The sequence below is a fragment of the Streptopelia decaocto genome, assembly GCF_964273445.1.
Source record: "Streptopelia decaocto genome assembly, chromosome: 6".
In the NCBI taxonomy this organism is placed as follows: Eukaryota; Metazoa; Chordata; class Aves; order Columbiformes; family Columbidae; genus Streptopelia; species Streptopelia decaocto.
The window spans coordinates 13,550,583-13,567,151 of NC_138660.1; the positions used below are offsets into that span (position 1 = coordinate 13,550,583).

General features: G+C 39.0%; 1 protein-coding gene across 2 annotated transcripts in view; it reads right to left on the reverse strand.

Annotated features, from left to right (window-relative positions):
- The window catches only part of ACAP2 (ArfGAP with coiled-coil, ankyrin repeat and PH domains 2), a 64,342-nt gene that overhangs the window by 40,996 nt on the left and 6,777 nt on the right, over nucleotides 1–16,569 (reverse strand). For both annotated transcript variants that reach the window (XM_082056746.1, XM_082056745.1), the window contains exons 2-4: nucleotides 5,666–5,723; nucleotides 2,908–3,027; nucleotides 1,818–1,871 (exon numbers count right to left, since the gene is read on the reverse strand). In XM_082056746.1, the coding sequence (XP_081912872.1) occupies nucleotides 1,818–1,871; nucleotides 2,908–3,027; nucleotides 5,666–5,723 (232 nt within the window). The remainder of the gene's footprint in view (nucleotides 1–1,817; nucleotides 1,872–2,907; nucleotides 3,028–5,665; nucleotides 5,724–16,569) is intronic.

Consider the following 16,569-nt stretch of genomic DNA (forward strand, 5'->3'; position numbering starts at 1 on the left):
CAGCTGTTCCAACACATTACCTTCTACACACTCCAAACCAAGTCTAAGCAAGCTGCTATTTGCCATAAGCTGTCAAAGCTACTCCCCCACTGCTGAACCAGTGAAGGTGCTGTGTTAATCTGCTTCCTAGACCTTTTTGTAGCAAAGCTTCACATAAGAAAACTGACAGTCATGCAAATCTCAGTGGGACCATCTCCTGTCCTTTCCCTCCTCTGGGGAATCCTTGTCTCTTCTTTCTTCTGGCTGCTTCTGACTCATGGTGGCTCTCCTGCCAACTTGGTCAACAGCAGAGCTGACCCTGAGCTAGTGAGTCCTGCTGAACTAAGCAGATTCACAAAAAGCAACACGGGACCACAGCACATCTGACAAAGCTCTACATCAGGACCCCATAACATGCCTCACTTACGTTTGTGCCTTTTGGTAAAAGCCACTATTGTACTCACTGTGCTTGAGTACAGCAAGGAAGTGGAAAGATAGAAAACTCAGAGTAGTCCTACTTAGATCAGCAAAGAAATCTTCTTTTAATATGGCTTGTTCTTTGCTTTCTACCTTCAAACTGCCCAAAGCACTGCAAGCCACAATCATGTAGAATAATAACAGCAGCAGAAATACAGTACTCAGGTCAGATGTGTCAAGAAGAGCACACCATACAGCAAAGCCATGGTTAAAAGGGTAACCAGGAGCAAGAAGCGTGATGAAGAGTGTAAAACAAGGACAGTCAACTGGATTCATGTGCTCAATCTAACCTGCAGAAATCACGGACATGAAAGCAACACACTCTCCCACAGCTGCTGCTCTACACCTTTGCACCAGCTTCTCTTTGCCCTCCCAGTATCACTGTTGGTGTAGCTGTGTACACCGCATATAATGGAAAGGAAAACCAACCCCACAGCGTCAACCTGCTGCCCTCCGTTTCCCTTCCAAAAACATGCATTTTCAGAAAAATGCCTAATAAGACAGTATTAGGAAGCTGAGTTAAAGCTAACAAACTTAATTTCAGCCAATGCTGTTTGAATGGCATTCTGTGTATCCCATTAGATTTTAAACTCCTAGTGGTATAAAGAAAAATAAACTGCAAGCGCCCTGCATATTTTCAGCACTTTGGAGATGTTTCAGTTGCTTTCCTGCAATTTGCTGGAAAATTACAAAAAAGCAGGAGGGGCCAAGGGAAGAAGAGGAAAATAACGAACACACTCCTTTGGCTGCCAGGATACAAAAATAAACTCTTCAGAAGAGGAAAAAAAATCAGTTTTCAATCCACATAAAATTGATGGAGTCTGACACGCTAAAAATCACTATCATTCTCCGATCCTAGCATTTTCTCCTTTCTCTACACTTGTCTAAACCTGTCACACTTCCAAAAAGAAAACTGCACAGAAATTAGAGGTGCTCCATTTTGTGCATTATAAAGGATGAGGAAAAAAAAAATAAATCCAGAAATTATGAAAAAAGTAATCATTATTTCAGTCCAGCAAAGAAAAATGCTAATAATTTGCCACTGCTGCTCATTAGTTTGATTTTAAAAGATTAAACAATCCAGTATTTACTGTCTTACAGCACTGGGTTTTAGCAAAGCTTACAAATTCCAAACAAAAAAAATAAAGTGAGACAAAAATCTTCAGAAAACAGGATGTTTATAAATAGGTCATTAACAAGCTATAAATAAACTATTCACAAGTCTAAAACAAGACGTATTTAATGCCACGTAAACCATGACCTTTCAAATACTATCAACATGAAAAGCTTTAGCATAACTCTGTTATCAAATATAACTGGAGATAAGCCATCAGTGTCATGTTTCAGCTAGAAATACTTACATTGTGATAATTGATCATTTCCTGTAATGTGTCAGAGAACTTTGTCAAGCTGGTCTGTAAAGAGAAATAAAGTGGTTTAAGCCCCATCAAATACACAGCATTAAAGCAATGTTTCAGCAGTTCACAGCTTTACTGAAAAGAACTTATTTTCCCTAGCACGATTATTAAACTAAACGGCTAACATGTTGTAATCGTCGGTACACACACATTTATTGTAGGAACTACCACCTCACAGCTGATACACTTAGCAACACCAACACCAATCTGTAGAATTAATGTCTCACAGACAGATAACAACAACCCCTAGCATCCATGGGTAACTGCTTATTGCTTACACAAGTGTAACAAAAACCTTCTTGCAATCAATTAATGTCCATTTTACTAGATAGTCATCGCAATGCATTTTTAGCAAGTACATTTCTATACAACAACAGATTCAAAGGCACATGAGGACTATCCTGAAGTCCACAGGCATTATCCAATTCAACTAGTGTGTGAAGACACACATGCAACTGATGTTCTATTATATAACATGCATTAAAATACATGATATACACATACAGAGATGTGCACATCATTATACCTGCATATTACAGAATTTCATACCCGATTTCAAATTTAACATACAGAGGAAATATCAGGTGTTCCAAATTAGTCTAACAATACATCAGTCTGAGGTTATACCATCAAAGTGGGCTCTGTGCATGTAAAAAAATTACATTTCTATGTACTAGAGAGTGCCAGTTCCAGGAGCCAAGAGATCAATTCAGGGATTTTAGAGAAGTGGCTCTTAGGATCCCACAACTAGAAGATGTTCACAGATTCATCCTGACTTTCTCTACACCTCCCAAGATGACTGTTCGTAACCTAATAGGTATTTTCTGGAATTTGGAAAACCCTTACCATTGCAGGTTAAAGCTGAAACTAAACAGCACAGACACTTGCAGTGCCTCACAGTCAAAAAAGCTCACTCTAAAGACAAGGCAAACAATAGTGTGAACTTCAACTACACTTCTGTTGCCAACTGTTATATTTCATCCTTTTTAAGTTATGCTTTTCTCCTTCCATTTTCACCTCTTAAAGAACTTACCTCAACCAATGCATCTTTACAGGAATACTGTGCAAGGTCTCGAATTCCATTCATGAACTGCTTGTTGGCTGTACAGAATGCTTTCCCGGTATCAATCATTGCAATACAAAGCTTCACCAGCTAAAAAGACAAAAAGATGACAAAGTGAACAGTTTTTTACTTTTTTTTTTTTTTATATCATTATATAAATAAGCTCAGTGTGTTTCGTGTTTAAGTCTAAGAAACTAAAATTTTCAAAGTTAATTTCTAAATTTAGAGCCCCATGTTCTATGAAAAGCTTTCTATCGTATAGTGATAGGTATAAAAATACTACTCTAGGTCAACTGATATGCCATTGAGAAGGTTACTACTTTTTATTTTTTAACTGAGGTTTTACACATATTTCCAGAGAGAGGGCCATACGAGGGTAATAAGTGATGCAACTAAAACATACCTGGTTAGAACCCAAGCAATAAAGTTTGTGGTTTTGTGCTTTCCAGGCCAAAAAAAACCCAAAAGAAACCCATACCCGTTGTTTCATCTTGCAACACTCACAATGCAGCCACAGGAAAGCAAAAGGCTGTCTGCACAAACACAACTGAAGAGAGATGGTTATATCTCAGAGAGTGAAATCCATCATTTTTTCCCTCATAAGGCAGACCAGGCTCCCTCTGATGGGTTTCCACCCCTACTGCTCCCTGCTTTGCTCAGCACCTCAGCTCTCATGCACTGCATTCTGACTGAAGGCCACCACGGTCTCATGATGGATATTTTCCCAGGTTTTAAACCATTTCTGCACTGTGGCATTAATGAAAAACAATTATTAGTGTGATCATCAAGATGCTCACTTGAGAGAACGCAAATTATAATTGAGTTCCCCACCCTACACCAAACCAAAAATAAAATCAGAAGATTGAATCTTCTTCTCTGAAGGATTTTTCAAGGATGTCAGATACATTTTCATTTAGAACAACATAGAAGTACTTCTTCCTATGCTGGGGCAAGAAACCACCCAAGTGACCTTCCTGCCTTATTTGCCCAGTAATTTTTACGTTGGCTGAGATCCCTTAGGAAAAAAAGGAATGTGAGCATCATGTCCCTCATTCTGATGAATGATCAGGTTGGTTGAACAATGGACAGAAAAAAAAAAAATCACTACCAACATGATGATTTTTTTTCCTTCACTTCTGGTTATGGTTCCCAACCCTGCAGCCAGCGTCCCAGTGTCCTTTCTTCCAGAGGGGAAAAAATGCAGATAATGTAGCTCGAAGTCACAATTGTGGGACTATAAAACTAAGTTGAGAATGAATAATTGAGCAAAAAAAAGTTGCCAGACAGGTCTAGACACATCATTACCCTCAGGCCACAGTTACTTCAGCTCACACGAAAAGCTTGGCTTTTAACTTAAGCACTATACTAGATGACTTACACTGGACATTAGAATTAAACTGCTTAAATACTTACCTAGTGTACTTGCTTGCTTGTCAGGGCAGCAAGTGAGTTTGAGTGTTTTTGTTTTAAAGAGTACTAGTATACTGCATCAGGGCAAAGAGTAATCCTACAGTTAGAGCTTTTCCATGATGGAATAGTATATTTGGCACTAGCCACCTGCAAGAGCCTGGGGGGCAAGGCCCTGAATGATGTCCCTTAGGAATTTGTGAAGTCCCCAAAAATGACGTTTTCGACTGGTGGAAAACACAAACTTCTAAGATTTTGCATATCCTTTAAATAATTATATGGTTTAAACTACCAAAACAGGTTTGTCACCCCTACAGCCAGTAGCCTCACCAAAATTCAGACCAAATCAAAATTAAGTATCATAAATTTATTTTGAAAGAGCAAGTGGTGACATTATTAACAGCAAAAGCTAGAAATATTATTACAAGAAATAACAAAAAGTCTTCAGACTTAACACTGACTTTATTTGTCTTTATCTTTCTGCAGCCAGCTCACAGCTGCAGGAACAAAGCTTTGTATTCAAAAAGTAGCTAAGGAGGTGAACAAATGACATCTGCTCACCACATTAGAATGCAGACAAAAAATAATCTTGAATGTTTAGCATAAAAAGCTAAGGAAAGGAGACTTTCTACACATGTAAAATAAAAATAAGTCACCCCCAAAATACTATCAAAGAAATAACAAAAGCCTCCAAACACTACTGGCTAGGAAACCAATAAATGGATTGTAAGGCACTGAAAAGATGCTACATAAAACATTATATTCACATGCACAAAGCATAACAAAAGCAGGATGAATTTTACAGTATTTAAGTCCTCCAGAAGGAAATGTGTACACACATATATATATATATATATATATATATATATATAATCCCCTACCCTGCTGCGACTGTGCCACAAACTACCCAAGACAGAAAGCATTGACTTCAAAATCACTAAAAACTGAGTATCCAGATGTGCTCACAGTACGCATCTGTCATAAAACACAAGCTCTCAGTGCAGGGATAGCCGACCCCTGACTTTTAAATCACATGAAAGCTGAATGAGTTCGCATGTGGCTTCCACTGTGGGGTGATCACATGAGGGCGAGGGGCCAGAGGGGCAGGAGGGTCTTGCACAACCCGAACCCCCAGCTGGGGAAATCAGCCCAGTTCACACGGACGCTGCTGCTGGGGCCAGGCCCCTGGGGCCCCGCTGTGCACTCAACCCAGACCCATTTGCTCGGCCACGGCCGCTTCCCAGCTGCGAACTCTGAAACAAAACCTAAACACATCTTTTTATATTTTCCAGAACAGGCACTGTTGGATTAAAAAGCTTACCTTGTCAAGTTTCAGTTCCAGTTCTGTCACATCTCCTTCTACTTCTTCTAAAGCTGCCCTGCATGGTTAAAAAATGCTTTCCTGTAAAACTTTATAAAAATACTCTGAGACTGGGGAGAAGGGGCAGTGACACATTAATGTAACCCATTTATTGCCATCAGTCTCATTTAAATTTCAACTACAAACCAGAACAGATCTACAAGAATTACAGCAAGTTTGACAGCAAGAAGAGGAAAAACTACATCACCAGACAAATACTGATAAAATATATAGCCTAGTAATAAAGATCTGAAAGGAAATTTTGTTCATTTTAACATTTGTCCCGTTGAAACAGGTTTCCTCTATTGCCATATAGCAAATAGTCTGTATATCTGAAGGTAATAACAAAGGAAAGAAACTGAAAGTCTGAAACAAAATTTCATAAGTAATTCTTTTGGTGACTCTCATGACTCAAAACAGCAAATCCACAGCTATTAAATGAACCGCACTGCAATGGGATTATGAAAAATATTGCATTTGCCACGAGTCAACCGACTTAGCAGTAAGTTCAGATGGCGCACTTGTTCATATGCTTTGTCTCCAGTCTGGACTGGTTCCACCTTTTCAGGCCAGTCAAATTTTACACGGCAGTAAAAGTTGTTTTCATAATGTGTTTCTGAAGCATACGTTTTAGGCTACAGAGCTAGTGTTTCCTTTGACACCTCCTTCCTTGCCTATTGATACCTTAAAAAATTGCAGACTAAAAAAGGATGACACTTTATTCAGAGAGTTCATGAACACTGTTGTTTCAGACTATTGCCTGGAGGACTTAAATGTACTGATTTCTGGCAACCAGTGCTACACGACACAAATCCGCTCAGCGAGGCCGGGATTTCACATGACACCGCGCTCGGGAGAAACAGCTGTATTCCCATCCCCTGCTCCCAGCACAGGGCACCTCATTCCTCCAGTCATTCCAGCAGGCCTGGTCACAGACCCACACTGCTCACCAGTAGCAGACTGCCCTGGGAAAAACAGAACTAATAGGAAGTGTTCTGTAACGCTTTTTTTGAAAATTGGATCTGATAGATTTCACATTTCACTCCTGCGAAACCCTCCTCCTGGAAAAAGTGAGACAGGCAGGGAAATACGATTTGGAGCAGGAATTTCTTGAGCCGGCTTTACCGCTGAGGAGAGAGGTCACAGAACCACAGCTTTGCTGTCCCTTGCTAATTCTGTTTAGTTCACGTGAGTTCAAGCCAAGAACAAAAACACAAAGAAAGACTGGATCAGGCTCTGAACTCTGGAAAGGCAGTTTTCACCAGAATAGTTCCGACAAGCACTGCCAATTGCCTGCAGTTCTCAAACACTGAGCATGACATTCCCAGATTTTGCAGATTTCACTAACACATAGTTGCATTCCAGTTTTTGTATCTAAACGCATTCCCACAGTTACATCCTAGGTTTTATATCTAAGCACATTCCTGCACAATTACATTTCAGCTTCTGCCTCTTCTCTAGCTTCAGACCATGAAGGCTTTCAGGCAATATCAAATTTTCTTTTACGTTCTTTATTTTCTTCCATAAATTATAAACTTTCATTTAAGTCTCTAGAGTTAAATCTTGTTTCAGAGAGAACTAAAAACAAACAAAACACCAAATAAAAACACACACACACAAAAAATAAACACAGAAAGGAAGGAAAAGTATCTCCATATCTAGACTGCAATTTGGTATTCACTTGTTTATAATCACAGTGCAACCAATTTATTTGTTTCTTTGGCATTAACATAAAAGCATGATTAAGTAGCTTGTTTACAGAACTGCAGCAAGATCTGATAAGAACTTTTTTTAGTGTCTTTAACTAGCAAAGAGTTCTAGCTCCACAGGACTTAATGAGCTAAAAAGTCTAAGATTCAAGATGAAGAATGAGAGATAAAGGCAGTTAGAGCAGGCAGAACGAAGAAAACGCATCTGCTCAGTAATTAAAGCTGTATTCCAGGGGGTGAGGGAGGTGGAATTTTAAGAGATAATAAGCTCAAATGAAAGAAAAGTAACAACAAAACATCAAAAGACTGAAAAGATTGGGGGCAGGTCAAGAAAGAAGTATAAAGCAAAGCAGAAAGAGATACCATGGGAGAAGGGAGACACACAGCACCCGACTGACAGCAGATCAGCCATGAGCGACCACAGGCCCTGAAGCACCGGCTGGTTCTCGGGGCCATTTCCCACCACCCCAGGATGGAGGGAAGGCACATCTGGGCCCAACAGCTGGATATGGATCAAAAGGCTGTTGAGTTCCAGCCAAACCCCATTTCAACTCCTTGTTTCTTTGCATAGAACTGGCTATTTGCACTGTTTCCATAATAATAATAAAAAAAAGAGTTGAAACATGATTTTCATGCAAACATGTTCATAGTATCAGACCAACACTGGATTACAAGCACATGAAATGAGAGGATGCCCTCAGACTATCAGAATACAGATACATATATCTAATAATGTATTAACATGAAGGTATCTTATTCACTAAAATTATTTTTCATACTGGGTTAGGGAACACATGAAGAACAGCTTATCTGAGCTGTGCTATGTTAATACTATCCTTGTTTTTCTTAATTTAATGCTTTTTGAAGCCACAGAATACAAAGGTGCATTTCTCTCTCTAAAACATCTGCGTCAGGAATTACTTAATGTTCACAGAAAATTGTAACAATTCTGAGTAAATCTCATGTCCACAGCCAAGACTTAATCTCCAGCTATAAACACAGGAAGTGATCAAAAAGTAACTGAGGACCAAGTGCCAGACCTGACATGGACCAAAATGTTGCTCCTTAGTGCAGTGGGAGCTGGGAGCAGGGTTTGCGTCAAGGCAATCTGCGCCAGAAGGCTCTGGCACTAGGAAAAAGGATCAAATCTGACTCAGTATACAAATCAAAGTCAAACATCTGTGGCTTCACGAGATGTTCAAACACTACATGGCAACACACAAAATCAGAACAGCTGCTTAAGGGTGGAGGACAACTTTTATAAATGAGCAGTCTCCCCTACTCTTCGTGCTGCATAACGAGGACTCTCGGGAATGTTTCTCTCCTCTGCTGTTCCTCCTCTTCTCCACCCCCCTCCTAAAACACAGTTCAGTTCACTAGATACAGCACCCTGCACAGCCGCAGTTGCAATGCAGAAGGAATATAGGAGATGATGGAAGAAAACTCAAGGCTGACTTAGCAGCCTTTTAATAGGAGGATAACGTCACCAGCTACCCAGCCCAGCGTATGACGAAGGAAAGCTGAACTCCCTGGTGTCCATCACAGAGCTCACCTTAAACGACCAGTGAAAAATGTGCTTCCAGGTCTAGGTGCTATGGGACTCCAAGAATCCCAGTAACCAAACAAAGATGACAGCTAAACTCTCCTCCAGAAAGGGAATCAGTCACTCCTAGGCCATGAGCTGCAGACACATGTTAAGGAAATAGTCTGGACTAAACCACTACACACTGCTGACTGCAATGCTGAGCACACTGTGGCCGCAGGCAGGTGTCTGCTTGGCCTGGTTACTCTTACAGTGTAAAAGGTGACAATGGTCAATGTTTTTAAAGCCAGATATTCTTCAAACGGTATCTAACTGCTATCGAAGCCACATCCTGCCTTTGGTCTTTCACTCATTGCCATGGTATAGCTTGGAGTTTTAGACTGCATTCCTGAAAGCGAGGAGGCTGGAATCAGTAGTTTTTATGAATTAGATGCTGACAAACAACAAATTAGAGAAGTCAAAGGTGCTGTGGATAATTGACAACTAGTTATTGTTAATTGTAGAATTTGCATATCCTTATATAAAAAATATTCAAAATAATAAAAGCCCATTAATAAAGTATTTTCCCCATATTTTGGGGGAAAATGCTGTTCAGATTCAGATTAAAAGATTAGCAAGATAGTGACTCCTAATCCTTTTGATGCCAATTATCTGACAAACAAAATCAGCAGTGGAGTTGCTTATGGACCACACCTGACAGCAATTGCATTCAGCAGCCTCAGTGACAGAGGGAAATAGGAGTAAATGAGTTTCTTATAATGATATACTTCAAAGCAAGATAACTTCGAAATACCTTAAAGACAACTTGAAAAAAAATGCTACTAAATGTGAAAAACTGGAAATAGGATGTGGTTCAGAAGCGCAAGATAAGGATATGAACCTGCTGATTTATAGAAATATCTCCCCCTCTCTGACAGAGCCCATCAGGTGACAGACAGAAAAAAAAGCCCAGTAGATATTAATCACAGGATGGACTACAAGCTGTAATTATGATGCAAAGACAAATTAAACCCCAGGTATACCATACAGGACACTATATTTGCTCACCTAATTGGCCTGAGATATATCTATACATATTCACACACACACCTCAACACCAGTTGCACCATGGTAACACACTTCAAATTCTGAGGAACTGCTCGCTGGTTGGTTAAGAAACAGCCACATGCTGAGTGCTGAGGGTAAAAATCAGGCCACGGGAACACACACACCACCACAAGGAATACCATTGTACAGAGAAATACAATGTTGACAGCAAGGTCCTCTAAATAGAAAACTATTGTGAAGGTCACAGAACAGACAAAATAGCAATACCATCAACTAAGAAGTAAACAGTTCTACTGGAGAAATGCTTCAAACCTCCATACCCTGTCTGTCCCCCTCTGCTACAAAAGCCTGAAGAATCAACATGTTTCACCTACAAGAGGCTGTAACATAATGCAGCTATGGCAAAAAGACTAAAAAGGGAATCATTTGATGATGCTGTTCTACCCAAAACAAGTTGTAATTACTTTATAACCAATACTCCTGATCCTCTCCTATTTGTATGAAAATGGAGGATTAAAGTAACACAGCCTTTCTGGGCAACCTGTCCATACTTAACCCTCAGTGCATGTCATCTGTGTTGCTGCAACGTTTGATCATAATCTCTTACTACTATGCACCTAAAACCCAAACCCCACACTTACACCTATTACCTGAACTCTGTAGCCTCCTACCGAGGAACTGAAGACATCAGTTAGATCCATGAGCCCCTTAGCCTGAAGAAGTCCACTGTCCTTATTCTCTCCTTGATTTCCACATACTCCATTCCAATTGCCTTTAGCTGCACATGCTTCATTTTGGTAATATCTTTCTTGTACTGGCAGGGCCCCAAATTGGTCACAGCACTCCAGACTTAGCCTCATGACTGCTAAATACAGGATAATCACCTCTTCCCTCAACTTGCCAGCTACACTCTTGCTAATGCAGCCCATTACACTGCTAGTTTTCACCGCTGCACAGGACAGATGGCCATTTGCTGTCACCAGGATGCAAAGGTCCCAAAGGTCCCCATCTGCCAGCACAGCTGCATGGGGCTGTTCCTTTTCAGAAGAAGTCTTCACATTTGTTTGGGTTTAACTTCATGAGGTTTCTACCAGTGATTTCCTCCACCTTGCTGAGGCCCTTCTGAATGGCAGATCTGCCCTCCAGCACATCAACTGCTCCTTCCAATCTCCATGTACTTCATTTGATTTCTTTCTTCTATAGTTAGATATAAAAAGGTATCTAGAGGCATCTTAACCAACAAGCTAACACCGAATACATTTGGTACATGTACAATGGCATCAAACAACCACAGATTAAAAAAGAAACATGACATATTGAGGGACAAAGAGGTCATATACTGAACAACGTGGCCTAATAACCTCAGATAGCAGCACAGATACATACAAAAAGAGTTTTATAACTTATGAGATGTGTCATAACCATGAATATGGTTTGAAGCAGGAACGCTGTTGCAGCCTGTCACAGAGCCCATTGAAGTCCTGGTTTGGCACTGCAGAGATTTTTCCCTGCTGGCACAGAGCCCCTCCATGCTGAGGAACAGATGATGAATGCTCCTTGACATGCCAAGATGAACTTCCTCAGCCATGCTTGCACCCCTCACATTATTCATTCTTCAGTCACTGCCACAAAACATTTTATCAATAGCTTGGAAAAGCTGCACAACCTGAACAGTAGGATTCTGAATCAGAAGTGTGACATTCACTTCACCTCCACCCCAAAATCCTAGGGATTTTGTATGAATGTGGTGGATTGAGATACGGAAATGAACTTCCTGAACTGAAGATTATCGTGTTGATGAATAAACCAAGTTTTCTGAGGCCCACAGGGAGCAATAACTGTATTTGTAGAGAAGATACAAGAATAAAGTCTCCAATATCAGAAGAACCATTCTTCTATTCCTCCCAGGTCAGACTTTCCCTCTTATAAAGTAAGCACATGAAATAAGACAAGAGTATTTATAGAATTCACTTAATCATTAAAAAAAAAAAAAACAAAAAAAAACCAACATGCTTGTAGGTACCAGTTAAGGTCTTCATCTACCAAGTTTATTTCAACCTTAGTAATGCATCTGGTCTTTGACATAATAAGCAAAGAAACAGGACAAATCCCTTTAAGATGCATGCTTCACTTGATGTGTTCTTTACTGCAAGACATGGCTCAAAAGATAATGAACATTATAAGTAAATCAGTCTTCAAAAAGGAACAAATTCTTTTGCACTCAAGATACATGCCTGAAAGTCAAACTGATTACCACTGAACTTGCGGCAGCATTTAATGTATCATACACAGTCTGTAAGGACATCTGTGCTACCTGCTGGCACTGAATTCTCAAGCTTTTTCTCTCACTCCTCTTTTGCAGTAAGTTGCCAGAAATGTCCAACAGTGTTCTTTTCCCAATAGTTTTGCCCAATATTTTTTCCCTAAGCTTTTTTTAGCCCAGGGGAGCCCGATAGTTAGCAAGCCTAAATAGGAAATTAGTAGCTCTTCCACGAAGATTCTGATAAGCAGGATTTTCTTCATCTTTCAACTTAAATGTTTTGTTCATTATGAGACAGCTGTTAACAAGACTGGGACACAATAGTGACGAGGAAAGCTTCATAGGCAAGAAGCTGATTACATTGCTAAGTGTAAACTTCGATAAGAATGCAACACATCGCAATATCTATCCTGCACAACTCAAGAATGAGTCAAACTTTTTAGGAGTCCTTACTATCAGATAATTCCATAGGACTATAGTATCAAGATGATGCAACAAAAAGAAGGGCAGCAGAGACAAGCTCCAGAAACTAATTGCTGAAGACTTGCAAATATCATAGGACTGCTTTAATCTTTTTAAACTCAGCAACTGCCCGGGAGCTTGAACAAAGAAGCAGCAGAAGGAATGAAGGATTTCAACACTTGAAAACTCAAATATGTTGTAAAGCCAGGAAGTAGAACCATAAATATTACCATGAGCAACCAACTGCTAAGGATACAAGACAGGACATCCCTCCATCTAAATGCTATGCCCTAGTAGCTTTCTGGAGTTCCTAGTCAAATGCTAAGGAGTCATGTCAACCTTTCTTTTAAAACTTATAACAACCTGGGAAGAATGAAGAAATGAATCCCTGATTTGGAAAGACAGCCCTTATGTACCTCAAATGCAGCCAATATAGAAGACAGGGTGGCAGTGCTTGAAGAACATCGCAAATATCACTAGATCCCCCCAGTACAGGATTGTCAGTATCAGTATGTTCAGAACTGATACCACAAGAATTAAACACTGGTTCAGAAAACCTCCTACAAAGTAGAGGCAACTGGGGAACAGAACACCCTGTAATTAACCAAAGAAAATTCTTTACAGATATCATATAATCTCAATATGAGTCTTGTGTTTGCTTTGATTTCAGAAAAATAAGGCAATTTCTGTCCCTTTTCATAATTTCCTTGATTTCTAACTTATACCTATTACAGTTAGAAAAATACTGTTGTGTCCAAACCACCATAGGATGGCAAAGCCTTTCTAATAAGAGCTCACCATGGTTCAGAAGAGCTAAGGACCATTAACTCTCTAGAATTCTAGTTATATCAGTTGGGTCATCTTTACTGAAACCAGAAAAAAGTTTCAGATTTGCTATCAAGACAGACGACTCAGCAAGTATTGACCATTTTGTCCATTTCAGAATCTAGATATTTTGGCAATACACTTTCACAAAATCAGAATGCCCTGTTTGACAGTCAGAGGTGAGGTTGCAGCTTCGTTACAACAGGCAAATTCTTAACTTGAATTATCTGTTTAGCTATCCAGTACACACACATACATGTATCTCACACTCAGATACTGTAAATGTATTTTACATGTAAATTATTAGTTTTATTGCGTAGTTTTATTTTCCCCTCATACTGCAAAGAAACAGTCTTTGTTCTTCATGCCTTTGCACTGCAGAAGCCAGTCAAATCCAATCTCAAGATAGCAGAGTACACAAGCATTAAGAGTGGAAAATAGAAATACAGTGTATTGTTTTCCTCAAATTTACTGTTTTCACATTTGAAAAAGCCAGTCTCCTTTCCTCTTCATCCCTCACAAATGATAATGAGCAATCTATTAAAAAATAAGCATTTTGAATATCACAAAATAAAAACTAAAAAATGCATATGGTACACCCACAGCCCTGGTAAAGGTTTAGATGTTCTTTGGGTACATTCAGTATCTATTCTCCCACTACTTTTAGCCATAAGGAGATTTTAAAGACCCTGGGCTTTCATTCATCTATCAATGCTAATTGCAGGTAAGGTACTTCTCAATCAAACAGAAGCTCACATTTAATTACACACTAACGGTTTCTCATCTCAAATTAAACACCGAGGTTTTCAAACAAAATCTCGCAAGATCGATAATTACAATAAAGTGGACATTTAACATTTCCTCTTGCCATTTTTCATCATTAGTTTTGGGATAAATCAAGTAGGATGAAATACAGAGGTATATGTAATCTTCAAAATCAAACATTTGAAAAACGAAAGAATTTCAGGAACTTAGGAGTAACTTTAAAATCTTACTCCCCATATTGAAGATTCTTCTTGAGAAGAAACCTGTAAAGAGATGTTCACACACGCATAGTTTTTAAATAGACTCTAATTTAGCAACACAGAAATTCAGCCAGAAATCGTATCCTCAATGAAAGAGATTCCTCAGTCATCTTAAACAGTTTTTATCCTCAATAGCAACCCTGACCAGCAAAGCCAATACTTTTCTTCTGTTTTTGTAGCGTGCCTGATCAAATACTGACACCTACACATAGATTATCCAAGTATGTCACCTACATCACCTTTGGAAACAATAGAAGAGAAACACACCATTTCCTGATACATATGGCTGAAACAAATCAAGAGGCACCTGGGATACAACTCCTAATCTTCATTAAGATTTGAAGAAGCCTAAGCCTAAAATCTGGCTTAGAAGAAAACCTAAAGTATATTAGCAACAGCATGCTACATAAAGCCAATGATATTGTAATAACGCCACATGTAATAATGCCTGGGCCAAGGGACTGAACTCCATGCACACTGCGATCACAGAACATCACTCTAATCACTACACAAAAACCTGCTACATGACCTATAGCATTACAAAAGTTATACATATTTTTAAAAATAATTACAGCATCAGAAATAATCGAAGACTGGGATATTTAAAATGCACAGAAACGTTGAGTGTGTTTGATATCCGTGTGTTCCTACTTAAAGTAACATCTGGCACCCAGAAAGATAGAAATCTGGAATTCTCTTCCACATAACTTTTTTTTTCTTTTTGTCAGATGGAACACATTTCACCACATACAGCTTCTACAATTCCTCTTCATATTATACCAAGCTTAGAATACAAAAATACATTTTGGAAGCTTAGAAACTTCAAAATCACATTGAGTGAACTGATCACTAGCTCTGCCTTATGTTTATTCATACAAAATTGTCAGCAGATGTCTTCCTTTAACGACTGTAACTGAAGGCATATCATGAAGTCATGAAAAGAAAAAAGGGAATTTGCGCATGTGCACTGACTACTGTTAGACTCACACTCTCATGCAAAACCACAATACAACTATTTAAATCCCCGTTATTATTGACATCTGAATCTAAGAATTATTCAAGAGCACCGTGCCTGCACACTGTAGATCTTTAGAATTTCAAACAGTAAACAGAATATCAAATGGAAAGCCTGATTCACAGAAAGATTCATGCCACAAGAGCAACTTTGCCAACCATCTGACAGGCGTTTTCTCTGTTCAAAACCTTCTCTCATTCATAAAACACTTGAAGGGACTGTTTTTCAGCAATTTATTTTCCAAGTCTATCCTTGTGTTTTGTCAGTTTGAGAATCTATACAGGACATCATCCCATAAATTATATTTTTCTTCCACACAGGTGTAAGTTATTTACAGTGCATCAAAACAAAACAACTGATTTATCCCAGGTCTGAGACCTGGCTGCTTTTAATATTCACAACGTACATGTTAACTATAAAGTAATTATTCTGCCAAATATGCAAGGACTCCTCTTGAAGAGATTATCGGGAAGACAAAACAATGTTTTAGCCTTCAGTGAACTGCTTAAAATTGTTTAGTTTCTGATCATAATAACAATATTTACTATCTGTCACATTCTTGATCTAATCATTTAGTCATATGAAAGAGCGGCAACAAAACCACGCTCTATATTGTCAGAGAGAGAAAACTCCTGCAGATATTAAAATAATGTTACAGTCCACATGTTAATCTGTATTTCCTCATAACGGTCTTCCTCTGCAGACAGCTTCTTTTGCCATTATTTTTGTTACAAACCTGCCACTATCAAAACGCAAACCACCTAAATTATTACCTAAACTCACAGGGATATCTGAGTCTCCGAACAAACAGCACAGTATCTGCTCAGAAAGATCACAAATATATTTACACAGTTTAAACCTCTATATATGTTTTTTAACTGAATTCTGCATGTACAATGAATAAAGAAAACTAGTCAGAATTTATTCTTATATTTCCTGTCCACGTAAACATAAGGCACTGTAAGACATAACATTTAGT